We start from the raw sequence: 16,570 nt of genomic DNA, 5'->3' as shown, positions 1-16,570 counted from the left end.
AGATCTTCTTTCTCAGGTTCCTCAAAACTGATTGGTTGCTGCATGTAGATGGCTTTGTTGATTTCTTCATGCAGGAATACAATCTTTGCCTAAAGGCAATATTATATTTACATCTGGTAATTGTATTTATATTTTAGATGTTGTTATGGTTACTGTTTTAATGTGCTAGCTTTATTGTAAACTGCCCAGAGTCCCCCTTTTGGGGGGGAGATGGGTGGTGGCAAAATTTGAAAAATAAATAAATAAAATAAATGAATCTCATTAGAGAGATATTGGACTTTGATTTCTAGACCTGAATATGGTGATAGATCCTTGAGGTACTCCATTCTCTGCAAAACAAATGGTTGAGGCATTGTGGCAGCACCAACAGCAAGTAGATACACAAATAATCAACCTGCATAATGCAATGAAACAGCTAGCACAGAATTTGGGATACAGCTTACCTCAGCTGGGAACAGCCTCCAAAGATGCTGCACAACCAGTGTTACTCCACTCTCCTGAAAGTCTACCCAAGAGGTTCAGGGGGGCTCAAGGTCAATTCCTGACTTTCAAAACACAGTGTAAATTGTTCATGATGGGCACACCAGTGGAATTTCCTACAGATTGGACCAAGGTTCCCCTTGTTCTTAGCCTGCTGAAAGAGGGAGCAGCCATATGGGCAGTTCTACCCATTGACAGCAATGAAGCCATGTTAGTAACCCTTTTCCCTGTTGCTTGCTCAGACTCCAATGATGTGGAGTCCATGCAAATAGGAGTGATGATGAGGTCACTCACTACGAAAGAGAAACAATGAAAGGGAAACTTTGGATTGTGTTTTTACACCAGTGCACTTAGTCCAATATCTGACATTATGCCATTGCATTTTATAACCCCTGTTAGCCTTTGCACCTCCAGGGGTTAGAAATCCAGCTCAGAGCTCTTTTGCCTCTAGGGCAACTGCCAATTTCATGGATGAGGCTATTGTGTCACAGTTTAGCTTACTACTGGAAAAGCCTATAGGCTGACTTCAAACACTTAATCCTGATATTCACAACGTCAACACCACCAAATGCAGGTGGTGGACTCTTTTTCATCCCCCCTCCTCACTTCTGCCTGCACCTCCTTCATTGCCAGAAAAGTATGCAGATTTTTCCATTGTTTTGTGGGAAGAAGAAACCGCGACTTTGCCTCCACATTGGACTATCAACTTCATACCTGGGGCCCAGATCCCAGCTAATTGGCAATACTCCATGTCTACTCAAGACTTAACTGATTTAAAAAAAATTTCTGGACAACAATCTGAAAAAAGGATTTATCCACCCTTCCTGCTCACATCTGTGCCTCTGTTTTTTTTAAAAAAGGAAGATAATTCTTAAAGACCTGCTCATGATTAGAAGCTTCTAAATTATGTGGCCACTACAGATCACTACTCACTGCCTCCAATAAACTTGATCAATTTGAGGCATTTACAATTTGATTTGGATGAAAGAGGGATGTAAATACTTAACCTTTGACACTTGCTATGGCAAATATGAATTCACAGGAATGCCCTATAATTTAATTAACTGTCCAGCTGTATTTTTCAGATTCATGAATGAGATATTTTCAGATATTTTGTGCAAGTATATAATAGTTTATCTGGATTACATTTTGATTTTTTTCAGAAAAAGCCATTTATTCTACTTACATCGGGAATGCGTTTCAGCTCCTTTCCAAAAACAAACTCCGCTACATTGGGAAAATGTCTGTTTGATCTTCCTCAAGTAGACTATTTGGAGTATCAGAACTCTAGAGAAGGCATGCAGATGGATTCTGCAAAAGTTCAGTCCATACTTTTATGGCAGGCACCTAGAAATGCAAGGGATCTCCAGGATTTTCTAGACTTTGCCAACTTTTATTGAAGTTTTTTCACTGATTTTGCAGAGTGCTCAAGGCCATTAACTTCTGAAAAAAGAATGTGAATTTAAATGGTCTACTCAAGAATAAGCCACTTTTTAGGATTTGAAAAGTGTCTTTTTATGCCAGTTGCTACAGCCTCCCCTTTGCTGTGCAAACTGACTTGCACTTTTTACCTGAGACTCCTTCTCCTGCCTGAACAGAACTATGATGTCTTCAACAGAGTTCCTGGCAAGAATATCAGCATTCCAACCATGGAAACATTTCTTAGAGGGGTTGACACATCCAGTACAGGTGTGGACAGATCCCAAGAATATGGAGCCCCCGGAGAAAGCCCAAACCCTCACAACATTAGATCAGGTATGCACAATTTTCTCTTGCTTCAGTTTATATATCACCTATGTTTGTAGCTCACAAATTAAACTTTCATGTGCCCTATCATGCAAGCTTGAGTTTAACATTCCCTGTCTGTTTCCTCCTTACACACAATCTTGAAACCTGACAATTTTGCCTTACCCCCAAGAAGAACTCTCAGGCAGAAGATCAGTTGGATCAGATTTGCTTATAACAACAGGATCATATATTCAGATGGATGGTATCCAGGAAGACCCACAGACATTATTTTTCTCTTTCTATGACTAAAGGGCAGTTGTTTTGCAATGACTGTTTATATGTTCCTTGCTCTCAGAAACGAATTGCAACTTCGCCATGACAATAAAACTGCAGGGAGTTCTGGTGGCCAAAAGTGAAAGCAGATGCTAAAAACTATGCATCATCTTGTCATGTCTAGTGCCAGGCCAAGGCCATCACTTCTCAACTGGCTGGTTTGCTCCAGTCAATCCCCTCTCACAGGGGATGATGGGACACAATTTCTCTGGATGATATTATTCACTTTCCAGGTATGCAAGGTTATGCAACCATTTTGGTGATAGTGGACCTATTTACCAAGATGGCTCATTTTATTTCATACAAGAGACTATCAACTGCTTTGGAGATTGCAAAATTCTTCCTAGATGATGTTTTTCAGTACTGGAGTTTAGTCAATCATGTAATCACAGATTGGGGCTCTCAATTTATACCCAGCTTCTAGAAAGCCCTCTTCCATTTGCTGAATATTCATATACATTTGTTATCATCTCATCAAATGGACAGAGAAAACTAACACTATGCTGGTACAATTTTTGTGTTGTTACATTTCCTATGAACAGGAGAATTGGCCTAATTTGTTATTTGCAGAATTTGTATATAGCAACTCTCTGCTTTACCTGATCAGCAGGTCTCCCTTTCAAGCAGCTTTTGATTATAATTTCTGCCATTTGCCCTCTACAACTCCTGTCTCTTTGGTTCCATACAGCAGATGTACATAAGCAAGAAGGCACCCAGATTGCTGTGGGGGATTGGGTACCGTTTTTTACTGAGTTTTTTTAGCTTCTTCCTATCCATCTAAGTAGCTAAACTTAGAAGGAGACTAGCAGTTTATTGGACCCTTCTCTATCATAGATCAGATCAACCCAGTGGCCTTCCATTTGCAATTGTCCATCTCAATGAAAATATATCCAGCATTTCTCCATTCTTTTCTTTTCTAGTGTGGGCGGGACCTTCCTGTCCCTTACATTCAGCATCTTCTCCTTCCTACCAGTTCTCATAGATGGGGAAAAGGAATACAATATGGGATTTATTCTGGATTCTAGATGATGGATGGGGAGGCTTAAATATTTGATTCACTGGAAGGGCTACCTGGACACAATTCTGGAAAGTGGCAGGGGATGATCATGCACTACAATTTCAAAGAGTCTGTCCACTTCATCATGAGTCACAGGGTCAAACTCTTCTCAGATAACCAAGCAAGATCATGCCTCAGGCACCTCCATAGGACCTGAACAGCTAAAGTCTAACTGAACAAATCCTAGCAGATGCCTAGAATAGTCTCCCCAAGGGCACTGCAAGAGCAATTGGTTCATGCAATAGGCACAGAAAACACAAGGCCATCAGTCTTGATCTCTTTCCACCATCTATGATTGCATCAATATATTTTCTGCAGTATTCCATCACAGCAAAAGTTGAAGAACTTTTTAAGCATCTTAATTGATACCACTTCTGAAGAATAAAAAGGAGAAAAGAAAAGTAATGAAGTGAGATGAATAAAAAGCTGGCTTTCCCCTCAAGCGTTGGGATAGGGTGAGGCTGGCGCCCAGCGATTGTGGGGGGTTTTATGTATTGCAGAGTGTTGGCTTAAGGTGCTGTGAGTTGGCTCATAAGATGGGTGGCCATGAGGAAGGAAGGAAAGGAGGAGCAAGGAAGTTAATTAGTTGCTGGTTGTAAGCACGCAAAGCTACTGAACAAAGCTGCTGTCGCTTTTATTTGTTGTGACTAAGCCCTCCCAGCGGAGGGTCATTTTACTGAAGGAGCACATGGTTTGTTCATACTTCAGCCTGCTTGGGTAGTCCAGCCGAAGGAGAGTTTTCCGGGAATAGGTTTTTGGACGTATGAGGAGCCGGTCCCCAGCGCTTGGGCAAATAAGGTTTCGAATTTTTTCGCTACCTGTGCGAGAAATGTCTTTTAGAAAATGGTCTTGGCCGCAGCAAAAGAAAAGAAAATCGGAGCGAACATCATAAATTCTTCGCAGGCTGCTGGAGACATGGGGTGGCAGTTTTCCTTTCTCATGGGAAAGTTTTCAATGCTTTCCACTGGGTCGAGGAATCAGATGCGAAGAGCGCCTTTCAACGGAGCCATCCTTCCAAGCTACGCGAAGGCTGCGGGCCCTTTAAATGTTCGCGACCGGCCCGTGCCGCCTTTGGCTGGGAGACCCCGTGTCTCCAGTGAGAGGTGAAACCAAGATGGCGGCCGAATAGTGACTGAGGCTGAGCCAGAAGGACACGAACGGCCGCCGCTTCAGCCATCCTACCCACCCGCGGAGGGGATTTGCTTCTTTGCCGGGTGCACGGAAAGACTCAGGAGGCGCGGAAGGAACGAGGGAGCTTGGTGGGAGTGCCAGCAGCATCCGGAAGAGCGGGGGCAGGAAGAACATGGCGGCGGCATCGCGTTGAGTACAGTCGTCGCTGCTCGTGAGGGACATCTTGTCAGAGGAGACGGGGCACCGACACCACCTGCGAGCCCGCCCCACACGGCCAGCTTCCTCTCCCCGCCCCCATCCCAGCGAGCCACGGCGTCCCCCGCCCCCTGCTTAGGTCGCGGCCTTCCCCGGGAAGAAGGGGCGGTTCCGTTTCGGTCCCTTAGCCTGGCTAACGGAGCGCGAGGAAAGGGGCTTCGGGCCTAGCAGCGCCTTGCACAATAGGGCCTGGCCGAAGGTGAACCGGCCCCTTCTTCCCGTGCTTCCCTTTTTCCCCTCCGCTGGCCTCTTAACCCCTTCTCCTAATGCTGCCCCAGCAGTATCCACGGATTTTCCTCCCCGTTCCCTTGGCGTTTTTACCTCTCCTTCTGAGAGCTTTTAGTATGACCAGCTAATCCTTCCCACTTTTCCTGTCACTGGTCTGTTTTCCACTTGCTCCTTTTCCGTTCACCTCATTTGCCCCCTAACTAGCGTTAGTCGGCTGCACTGGTGAATTCTCTTATTTGTTCTTGCTTTGAATCACCTATGTAACCTAGATTCAGTTCCTCTTAACTGACTGTTTCCATTTTCATCGTCGTCTTTTTATTCTCTTCTGGTGTTCTTCTGTTTCTTCCCTTGAAGCCTTAGCGCTGTTATTTCCTGTTCTATTCTGCAAAGCTACCATTTCACTGAAAAAGTTCTGTGCTCTCACAATAGTGTTACCTCCTGTTTTAAGCTGCCCCCCTTTTGGGGTGATGAGGCAGTTACTTTAACAGCACCAATAAAAAGACCTGTTTGGGGTATTGTGTGGGACTCTTGCTCCCTTTTCTGCTCCCCTTCATTGAGGGGGGCACAGCCCCCCATCACAGCTCAGCTTGATAGACTATCATAGACCCTTGTGGTTTGGAAAAAGGCAGAATGACCGATACCCGGAGGAGGGTGAAGGTTTATACGTTAAATGAAGACAGACAATGGGATGATCGTGGCACTGGACATGTGTCCTCTGGCTATGTGGAAAGGCTGAAGGGCATGTCCCTGCTTGTCAGGGCGGAGAGTGATGGTAAGTATAGCTAACAAGTATACATCAAATATACTCATCCCTGTGTACATGAATTCTGGCACATGTCAGTAATTAGATGTGGGGCAGTGAATTTCTGTACTGCATAGTTTGAGAGGGTGAGAGTCAGGTAAGGATTATTTTCTATATGATGGCTGTCATAAAAGGTAATTCTCCACATGTGTTCGTGTTGGTTGTCTAACAGTCATCTCAGTATGCGGCTTTAAATTCTTCTAGGTGGCAGACTATAGGTGGTGTTTATTTAAAGTGTTAATTATGTTTTTCACCTAGACATTGAGGACTTTTCCTATGAAACTTACTTAAATAACCTAATTGACTGAGCTTATAGTATTCTTGTTTAACTCACATATAGGCCATTAAAATGCAAGTTACAGGGCCAAATAAATATTTAACAGGGTATCCAAATCTTCTGTGTGTTAGCTTAGAAACTTTATAGACCATTAAAATAATTTGTCACACCTTCCTTATCCTGTGGAGACAATAGCAAAATTTGCTTACCTTTTAATGAACATAAACACTGTCTATTTTTATCCACTATCTTCCCTTATATTCTTAGAATAAGTGGAGAAGAAAGTGATTTAAAAAAATCTGGTCCTGATAGTGATTTCTTACTCTGTAAAGTGATAGAAGTATTCTTTGACATTGATATTTAACAAACATGAATATAGTCTGCTTTTTTATTATGAGTATTTGCACACATTTTCATGCTTTTTATTCTGTGGGCATTCAGACATTCAGTTTAGACAGTTGTTTTTTTATTGCTACCATTAAGGAGCAAACTGTTGTGAAATCAATTGCTGTTACCATAAAAAAAGGTACAGGTACAGATACGATAAATTAAAACCATTAAAATATTTTGAGATAGTTCTGTAATGTTTAAAGATTTTTTTTGTTGTTGCATGGATGTAAACATGTACCACTGTTGTCATTCCTTGTTACTGAGCAATGTGTTGGGTGCAAATGAACCATGTGGATGGAAAACCTTCTGTGTCCTCTTCATCTAATTAGCATCTTTGTGGCAAGTCACAAAGACCTACTCATATAGCCTCAGTCATATGATTAGAAAAGTCCAGCCTGTTTCAGTGGCATGGAATTCACCAAAATCACGTATCATGATGCTGATGTAATGATGCAAAGCTAAATAAAATAATGAGGATTTTACTGTGATTCATCCTATAGTGAATTGTTTATAGTGCAGACCAATGCAGCTGCACTCCAGAATTAATTTTATTAAGTGGAGCTTGCACCTAGGAAAGTAGATAAAGGATTACTGTCAAAAGAGCATTTTCTTAGGGCTGAAGTTCTCAGGGTGACATGTTGTAAAGCAATAAAACCAATATAGCATTTAACCCATCATAATAAGAAATTTCACTCTAGTCTTACTGCAGGTTTATTCAATATTATTTGGAACAGATTTTTGGGGAAAAGGACATATTTCTTTTCTAATTTTGAAATATTTGCTCCACTTTCATATTAAAATATGTAAATACGTTTTTGATATTTTGTGAAAATGTTTCGATTTCCTATATCAGTTTCAGTTAACTGTCTTTATCTTTGTGCTCTAAGGCAACAATCGTAACCAAACACATCATCTTTGGTAAGGGTGTTAATAATTGAACCAAGAACTTTATGGTTAAAGTTTAGCAATGCAAAACTTCCTTCTAGCTGAGCTTTGAGGAAATGACAGCTTTAAGAGCAGCTTTGTTCTGTGATTTACCTCAAAGATGTTTCTATTTTCTTAAGAATTTTTCAGTTATTTTCAGAATGTTTTACACAATCATATTGTAAAAACTATGTTAACATAGTTCTCTGTGACAGTGTACACTGGGAATCGGTTTCAGGAACAATTACAGATTGTTCTCTCTGACATAAATACCTCTTCACCACCACCCCAATTTCTCAACTCTAATTCAGCCTTACCAATGTGTTTTATCTGTTTTATGGTTTGTTTTTTTGGTTTTGTAGGCCACCCAGAGTCGTTGGAGGTGGGTGGCTTATAAAGGCAAATAAATAAATTAAATCTGGTGTTTGGAGATGTTTTAGACTACAGTTCCCAGATTTCATGATTGTACAGAATGTCTGGATGATACCAGGTTGGAAAAAAAAACGTAGTTCTTTTGATCCACTGATTTGGTAAATTATAAACTATGGCTAAAGGTAGGAGAAAATCTTTTGTATTGCATACAGCGTGTTGCCTCTTTCTAACTGGGACAGTGAGCTCAAATCAGTAGTTTCAGTGATCTGGGAAATAATCTTTAGAAACTTGTTTAAACTCAAGCCTGGAAGGTTCATATTGCCACCTACTATTTTTAAATGATTCAGTATTCAATAGTGTGACTGGCCTATTAAACTTGGCTAAAAAAGCAGTTTTTTATGTGATGCTCTTTTTGTGAAATTTGTAGTAGCTTTTCTAGCTTATCTCTGTATCATTGATTAACTCTGTACTACATTTCTGGTTGTACAGAATAGTGACAGACTTTCTGTTTATCCCTTCCAAAAGCTTAGAAAATGTGTGATTTGTTGATTTTTCCATCTGGATTTTTTCCCATAGTTTTTATCATCCTGAATATTTTATTAGAGGGAAAGTGTGTCCAGAATGTTATACTGAAAAAGTTTGCTTGCCCAGTCTAACTCTTGCTTTAATCCATTTTAAATATTGTAAGGTTTTAATAATTGACGGTTCCAAGAAGAACTCTCTATAGGATAAATAGTGAATAAATTGCTCTTTAAATAGGCATGTGTTATCTACCTAGAAGATAGGTCTTTTAATTTTAAAGTATACCTTCAAAATGTACTGTATGGTATACACATTTTAAAAATATTTTATTAGCTCAAAATATTACTGTTTTTCCCCCTGCTCTTCAGGTTCTCTTCTTCTGGAGTCCAAAATCAACCCCAATACTGCATATCAGAAGCAACAGGTAACAGTTTAGTCAGTTATATTTCCTTGTAATTAAGTAAAAGTTGAAGACATCTGGTCTTGCTTCTTTTGGAACTGTCATGATAATAAATATGAGGAATTTATATACCTCTCTTAGTAAAACAAAATTAAAGCAATTTACTAAAGTTAAAATAGAATATAAAAAAGTCAATATGAAATCCTACAAATTAACTTCAAATTCATAGGTTTCAAGTTGATTGACGAAAATGTTCTCACCTGTGCTGTGAACATCTAGTATGATATTGAAAACGTTTTCTTATGTTTGATTTGCAACAACAAATGCAGTTGCTCATTAATGGTTTGGTAATTGCAGAACCTTTTGTTCTGTGAAGATTTTTAAAACTTATCTCGGTCATTGGAATATAGGCTTGTGAGTTAGATGCAGTGTCATTTGTTAGTGTTATCAGACACTTAGAGGAAGAATTCGGTGAATTCCCCCCACATCAGAGGAATGGGAGGCTTATTATATTTAGTTATTATTCTTGTTCTGTGTACCTCCCCATATGCCCTAAAAAGTCTCCTGAATCAATATTGTAATAAGAAAGCATGAGCTCTGGCTCCATGCATTTTCATTCTCCCTTTCTCTTTTTTTTTCGTTCTGTGCGAGCAGAGATAGTTTATAACTTTCTGTTGTAGTTTAAACAGACTATAGTGGTTTTCTGCATCTAAGCTTAATCTGATTATAGCTTGATCAAAATAGTTCTTGTATTCACACATAAAGTATAGTTGAAATACTATAAATCTCATAATCACATAAAAATTATGATTGATCAGTCAAATTAGTGACTACTTTTTCTCATGTAGGCAAGTATACCTTGTAAAAGAGTCACCTAGTTTCTGGTGATTGTACTACATCATTCTGTTAAAATTATAAATGCATCCCTAAACAAAAGACAATAAGAGTCTTGTCAAAAACGTGTAACAAACATTACAAATTAAATGAATTGTGAATGAACAGAATGAAACAAAGCTAAAAGTCAATGGTATTTTTTAGTATTACAGCCATGTGGGGGACTAAAATAGAAAGGATTACTACACTGCTATTTGAATGCAACACACACCCAAATCAGGGAGTGTAAAGTGGTAGAAAAATCAGTTAAAATTGTTAAGGGATGTCTTATTTAATTAAGAATGGATAAATTAGGGTGGTGGTAGTTAAGAGTGTGTTCATGATATGGAAAGGAGAATAAAATACTATGAGAACATGGCCTTTTTTCAAAATGGATATGCAGAATCAAATAAAGCATATTTTAACATAAACGTATCCTATCAGCTGCCACTGGACATTATGATATTGATATAAAATCAATTTTAAATAAATGCGCCTAAAGGTGCATTGTATGGATATTGCCATTTGCTACATATATGCATTTCTTTGCACAGTGTTGTTAGGAAAGTAACAATTTATTATAGTAATTCTTAGATAATCTTTCATATGCTTAAATATATTTGAAGATGTGCAATCTCAGTAAATACACACTGAGGTAAGAAGAGGCTTGCTCTGCATCTGCCCCTCCTCTGAAGCACCTTGTTGACCTTCTTACCTCAAATGCATATGTTCCTAGGATTGCATGGCTATCATGTGAGCCCAGGAAAAGACACCACTTCTTTAAAGAGGTGCCAACAGGTGCGTGGCATTTGTACCCAAAGCCCCTCTATAGCACCTTTTCTGCTTTGGCCTGGAAGTGTTACATGTCCTGACTGACTATAGCTCTACTGAATATATATGTATGCACATATTTATTAATTTTGAAGGACACGCTGATTGTGTGGTCTGAAGCAGAGAACTATGACCTGGCTCTCAGCTTTCAAGAAAAGGCTGGTTGTGATGAAATATGGGAAAAAATATGTCAGGTAAGATGTCTCCCCTGAATGTTTATCTGCCATAATTAATGCTATTAACAATACTAAATAGTTACCCTCGTTTCTCTCAGAAGTTTCAGCTGTTGAAATTTGTACAGTGTTTTCAGAATCGTAGTTGTAAATAGACTAAAGTTCTATATTGTAAGTAGATTAAATAATACATATTTATTTTACAAATAAAACTGTGTAACACTTCTGATTTGAAAAGGTGCTTTAGGGAATGCTAGGGGAAGAAAATAGCATACATCTACAGCTCCTTAAACCAAATATGTCTTTTCCCGAGATGTTTTGCAGCTGTTTTAAGGAATTCCAGATGGGTGAAAAGTTTACACTCCTTTTTGCTCTGCAACACATTTCTCCTTACAAATTCAAAGCACTGCACATCCTTAAAACATTGAGACTTCTTGACTATGGACAAGTACAATTAAAAAAAAAATCACTCCATGCTTTATATTATTGGGATGTAAGCAGATCCTTAACTCACAAAGCAAGTAGTACTAAGATACCAGGAGAAAATATTTATATTCTAATTTGGGCTAGTGATATTATTTTTAGCTTTGCATATATAGATCAGGAAACTGGAGAATACCTAGATGGCACAGTTAAATTTATAATAGAAGGCTTCAACACCATATGGAAAACTATAAATTTTTGATGTGCCATCTCAAATTAGAATAGATTCAGGGTGGTTTACAAAAATTAAAATGAATATGTTGAACGAGAAATATTACTAGTCAAATAGAATATAAAGGGGTATGGCTACATAATATTCTGATGCTACTAGAAAAGAGTGATGAACATAAAGAAGTTTGTTAGCAGTGTGCACTCGTTACATAGTATTAGTGGCTGCATCAAAAAAGTTGCTTTAAACATTTTGCACCAGAAATGTTACCTTTAATTTTTAATTTATATACATCTTCATTTGAAATACTAGGTCCGGTAGCATAGCCTTTTAGGTAATTGAACTCCTTGCTTCATAACTTTGTTCTCTGATGCTTGGTAGCATATTTATTTTTTTGGTGCTCTTCATTTTGCATTAATTGATGTAAATATACAATTCCAAATTCTATTAAAAATAACTTTTAATAGTAAAATGTCTGTATATACTTGTAGGCATTTAACAGTTGAAATGGTGTACCATCTAGTTTTCTTTCACTGTAACAGGTTCAGGGAAAAGACCCTTCGGTGGACATTACTCAGGATCTTGTGGATGAATCTGAAGAGGAACGCTTTGATGATATGTCATCTCCAGGTCTAGAGTTACCATCCTGTGAATTAAATCGATTAGAAGAGATTGCAGAACTTGTGGCATCTTCTCTGCCTTCCCCACTGCGGCGTGAAAAACTTGCTCTAGCGCTTGAAAATGAGGGCTACATAAAAAAACTCTTAGAAATTTTTCATGTGTGTGAGGACTTGGAAAATACTGAAGGACTACACCATTTGTATGAAATTATTAAGGGAATCTTCCTCTTGAATAGAACTGCACTTTTTGAAGTCATGTTTTCTGAAGAATGTATAATGGATGTAATTGGATGTCTAGAATATGATCCTTCTTTATCACAGTCACGGAAACACAGGGAATTTCTGACAAAAACTGCAAAATTTAAAGAAGTTATTCCAATATCTGATCCGGAGCTGAAACAGAAAATACATCAGACATACAGAGTACAGTATATTCAAGATATGGTTCTACCTACTCCTTCGGTATTTGAGGAAAACATGTTGTCTACTCTTCATTCTTTCATTTTTTTTAATAAAGTAGAAATAGTTGGTATGTTACAGGTAAGTCTGGATTTTTTTAAAAATTGGGGTTTTTTTCCTATCTATAGGTCAGTGCTTGCACAGCCTTACTGTTGAACATAGTACTGCACTTAGTGCTGACAATACATCCTTCACAACCAAGAAGTGCCATGAGTATTATGAGTGGGGTGAGGAAAATATTTTGAATTTGAACCACTTCGAAATGTTTTGTGTTGTGTGTGAAACTGCTTTTTGACAGGCCAATTTTACATTCTAATAATCTTGGAACATCTAATTTGGAACACTTCCCAAATGATAAAGACAACTCATTTTGCACCAGAACCAGGTACTGCTGGTGCATTTTGCATTTTTTATTTTAAAAAGTGTATATATTTAAAATTACCTATTTATTCTAAGGAAAAGATATTTCTATTTAGCATTTTAAACCTTACAATTGTCAACAGCCTTGCATATGGAGGCATAAATGTTTCAAATTCAAACTTGAATTTGAAATGTTTATGCCTCCCAGTGCAAGGTTGTTGACAATTGTATAGTTTAAAATGCTAAATAGAAATACCTTTTCCTTAGAATGAATAGATAATTTTTAATATATAACACTTTAGTGTTTGCTTTTTTAAATAAAAAAATGCAAAAGCTGTTGACAAAGCAAGGACTGATATTTTTACACTTGGCAAAGCAAAGGGAATCCTGGTAAAAACATCTTCTGTGCATGGGCACATGTGTTCAAATGATATGGAGGCTGCACTCAGTTTTTTCAAGTTCCTTGACCAGCTGGGTTAGAGATGTGCTTTGAGAATGCTTCTTACAGCTGTACCAGTTATTAGTAGAATCATCCAAACTAGTATGCTTTTTGAAAAATGGCATGGTTTTTGCTCTCTTTAAAGAAGCAATTTGTGCAAATACTACTGATTCAAACATGCTCTTTCTGAATAAGATTTGGGGAGGGTAGTGGTGTACAATTCTGCCTGAATGCTACTTTAGGTTTAACTTTGCATTTGCTGCTCATATCAATAAAGTAGGCATGAACTAAGAACAGGCCTTGCCCAGATGTTTTAAATTCCTTGCTAATAAACCCAGCACTTTTAATTCTTGTTTTTTCTTCAGAATGTATCTGATACTATAACATGTTAGCAGAGAAGCTTGCTAAATGAGTTCTCTATAGATGTGATCTTTCTTGAAATGTGTTGCATATCTCACTGTGTATCACTATGGGAAGCACAGTCCTAAAAAGGAGCTTTTAGAAAATATTGTAAATATTTCAATCTTGTTTGCTAAAATAATATAGTGGTGGAAATTAGTGTTGATTTCTTGTGGTCCTGACTAGCAGCCCAAATCTTTTTTATGCTTTAAAAGCAAAAATTATTACCACAATTAGCAGAACACTGTAAGGCATTCATCATCAACTTGGCTTGCAGATACTTTCAGGACCACCCTTTTCAACTGGAATTGATTTAAAGTACATTTTTTCAAAACTACTGAGAATCCCTTGTTTTGGGGAGGTTAGGAAAGCAAAGACCTAGAAACTGTCTCCTGAAGCCAGACATCAATCTTGATAACTTTATGAATGCTAGTTAAGGCAAGTTGTATCAGAGAACCAATAGAAGAGAGTATCTGTAGCTCAGGGTTGAACTGTGGAGTCCTTGGTGCTCTCTGAGCTTGGTCGTTTGCTTGTAGACGTTTCTTTACCTGACTAGGTAACCTCATCAGTACTAGGGAAGTTATCAGAGAACCTTCAGGGTTTAAAGGAACCTGAATATTATCAGAGAACCTTCACAGTTTAAAGGACATGGGCACTCTTGGATTGGACTAGGTTATTATTATGGGTATTTATTGTGTTATTTTATTCTATTTTTATATTGTTAATTACTGGAAAATCTTTGTGATTACGGCAGTATAAATGTTTGCTAAATAAATTAGAACTATGAACTGCTGTGAGGCTTTATATGGAGATAACATGAATTTGACTGCTGTACCATATGGTGAAAAATTGTCTTTCCTTTTCAAAGCATTTATTTTGAGATATGAATATAAGGCTTTATTAAAATACAGTAGTTTTTTTATTATTTCAAGGTATTTGCTGTTTTGTTGTTTTTGAAGTAATTTTATAAGAGGCCAAGGTTCTTAAGTCATTTAAATAGAAGCCATGTAATCCATTTTCAAAACAAAATATTTCAAATGCATGTTGGCTAAGGGAGGCTGAGGATCTTCAAATGATAATGCTAGATCTCCTTTGAAACTGATTCTTACAAAACTGGTTTATTTACCTTCTTTGTTACTGTCTTGGATAACATTAGAGGCAATAAATGAATTAGATTTACCAAAATAAAAAGTTAACTTGCTACAAATTTTTCTAACAGTAAACAGAATAAGGGCTTGATCAAGTAATAGAGCTGCAATTTAAGAAGATCTAATATAAAAAGATTAATGTATAGGAAAGATGTGGAATGGTAATATAATACAAAACAAAATGAACATTTTAAAAAGTAAGGTAATATATTAAATAGATATGTCAGTACCTACCAGATTGGAATTCAGATTAAAACTCAATTTTAATTACTTAAATTGCTGTTGAGATGATAAATGAAGTACATTCTTGTTAATTGACATAATCTTAGTATATATTAATTTATTCTCAAAGGTAGGCATGTGTTTATTTTCTAAGGATTTATAAGCATTCATTTATTATAAAGCAATTTTTATTTTGTTTTTTTCTGAATAATGTTAATACAGTGAAATAATTGGATGATGATATTTAATACTAAAGCAGAAACAGAGTTGAGAAATCATTAGGTGGTAAACCAGTTCCATTCCCAGTTTAATTATGACTGTTTGGAGGATATTTTTTCATGATAAGCTTAGAGAAGTATCATCATCATTACAAAGCTGCTTTTACGTTGTATTAAAAAGCTTGTTTATATTGTTTGTGGAATAAAAACTAATCAAAATAATGTTTTAATAAAATTAATTTTAATTAATAAAATGTATTTCTGAATTGTTTATTGTAGATGTAAATTTTTTAAAAAGGGAATTTCACCTAAGTTAGCACATATGATACAGCTTTTTCTTTATGCTCGCATTGTTTATAATCTAAAAAAGAAATACTAGTTTCCCAGCTTTTCAAATTCCTTTTTTTTTTTTAAGTTATAGGAACGCCATTAAAATATTCCAAAATGGGTCTCTTTTGATTAGTTAGTATAGCTGCCTAGAGTTATGTAAAAGTGAGATGGGCAGCCATATAAATCAAATAAATAAATGAATAAAATGGTAGGTATTCCCGTTTATGATCAATAGTGGATATTCAGCATAGGTTTTCATGGGCTTGCATGAACATGTTGTTGTCACTTTGTTTCATTAACTAATATGTGTTCCAAATCCAATATTCCTTGTACTTCTGTCACTGTATTTTAGAGAGAAGGGTAAGGCTTTATTGGTATGTGTGCACGTGCACCACCTGTAGGATAGGACATCTGCTCTGTTATCTCCCATCTCCAGATACTGGTGTTACAAATGGGTTTGTAGAATATAGTTTGGAATAAAGATTACTGTTTGTGATGTCTCTGAGGTAGAGCCCCTTTTAATAATACAGTATAAGAAAGTATTAAAATATTTTAAATCCAGTTACACTTTAAACATCAATTTTATATTAATTATTTTAATTCCTCATTTTCATCTACTCTGGTTTATGATGCTATGGCATCAAAAGGCTAAAGATACTTTCTATAGTATTAATAGGAGCTTCATATTCATGCCTTTAGATGCAATAACAAATGCTGTATGTATGTTTCAAGGGGCTATTAAAGTAAACATTTTATTGTGAACTGCTCAGGGTCCCCCATGTGGGGGAGATGGGTGGTGAGAAAAATATGATAAATAAATAAATAAACCACCTGCAGAGGATAAAAGATCCTTTCTGAAATATCATGAAACAGAAGTGAAGATCATTGTCTTCTTTATAGCAATAAACCTGATGTGTATATAAACCTCCCTCCCTCCCTTCCTTTAT

The 16,570-nt window shown here is 37.0% G+C and overlaps 1 protein-coding gene across 1 annotated transcript in view; it reads left to right on the top strand.

The window, feature by feature from the left end:
- Positions 1-4,674: 4,674 nt before the first annotated feature.
- Positions 4,675-16,570, top strand: part of PPP4R3A (protein phosphatase 4 regulatory subunit 3A) — a 33,433-nt gene continuing 21,537 nt past the window's right edge. Inside the window, exons 1-4 of the mRNA XM_063290237.1 lie at positions 4,675-5,984; positions 8,868-8,923; positions 10,699-10,797; positions 11,971-12,588. Coding sequence (XP_063146307.1) covers positions 5,843-5,984; positions 8,868-8,923; positions 10,699-10,797; positions 11,971-12,588 — 915 coding nt within the window. The 5' untranslated portion in view covers positions 4,675-5,842. The remainder of the gene's footprint in view (positions 5,985-8,867; positions 8,924-10,698; positions 10,798-11,970; positions 12,589-16,570) is intronic.

The sequence above is a fragment of the Candoia aspera genome, chromosome 1 (assembly GCF_035149785.1).
Source record: "Candoia aspera isolate rCanAsp1 chromosome 1, rCanAsp1.hap2, whole genome shotgun sequence".
In the NCBI taxonomy this organism is placed as follows: Eukaryota; Metazoa; Chordata; class Lepidosauria; order Squamata; family Boidae; genus Candoia; species Candoia aspera.
Note: the sequence above shows the minus strand (reverse complement) of the source record. Positions and strands in the feature narration are given on the sequence as shown.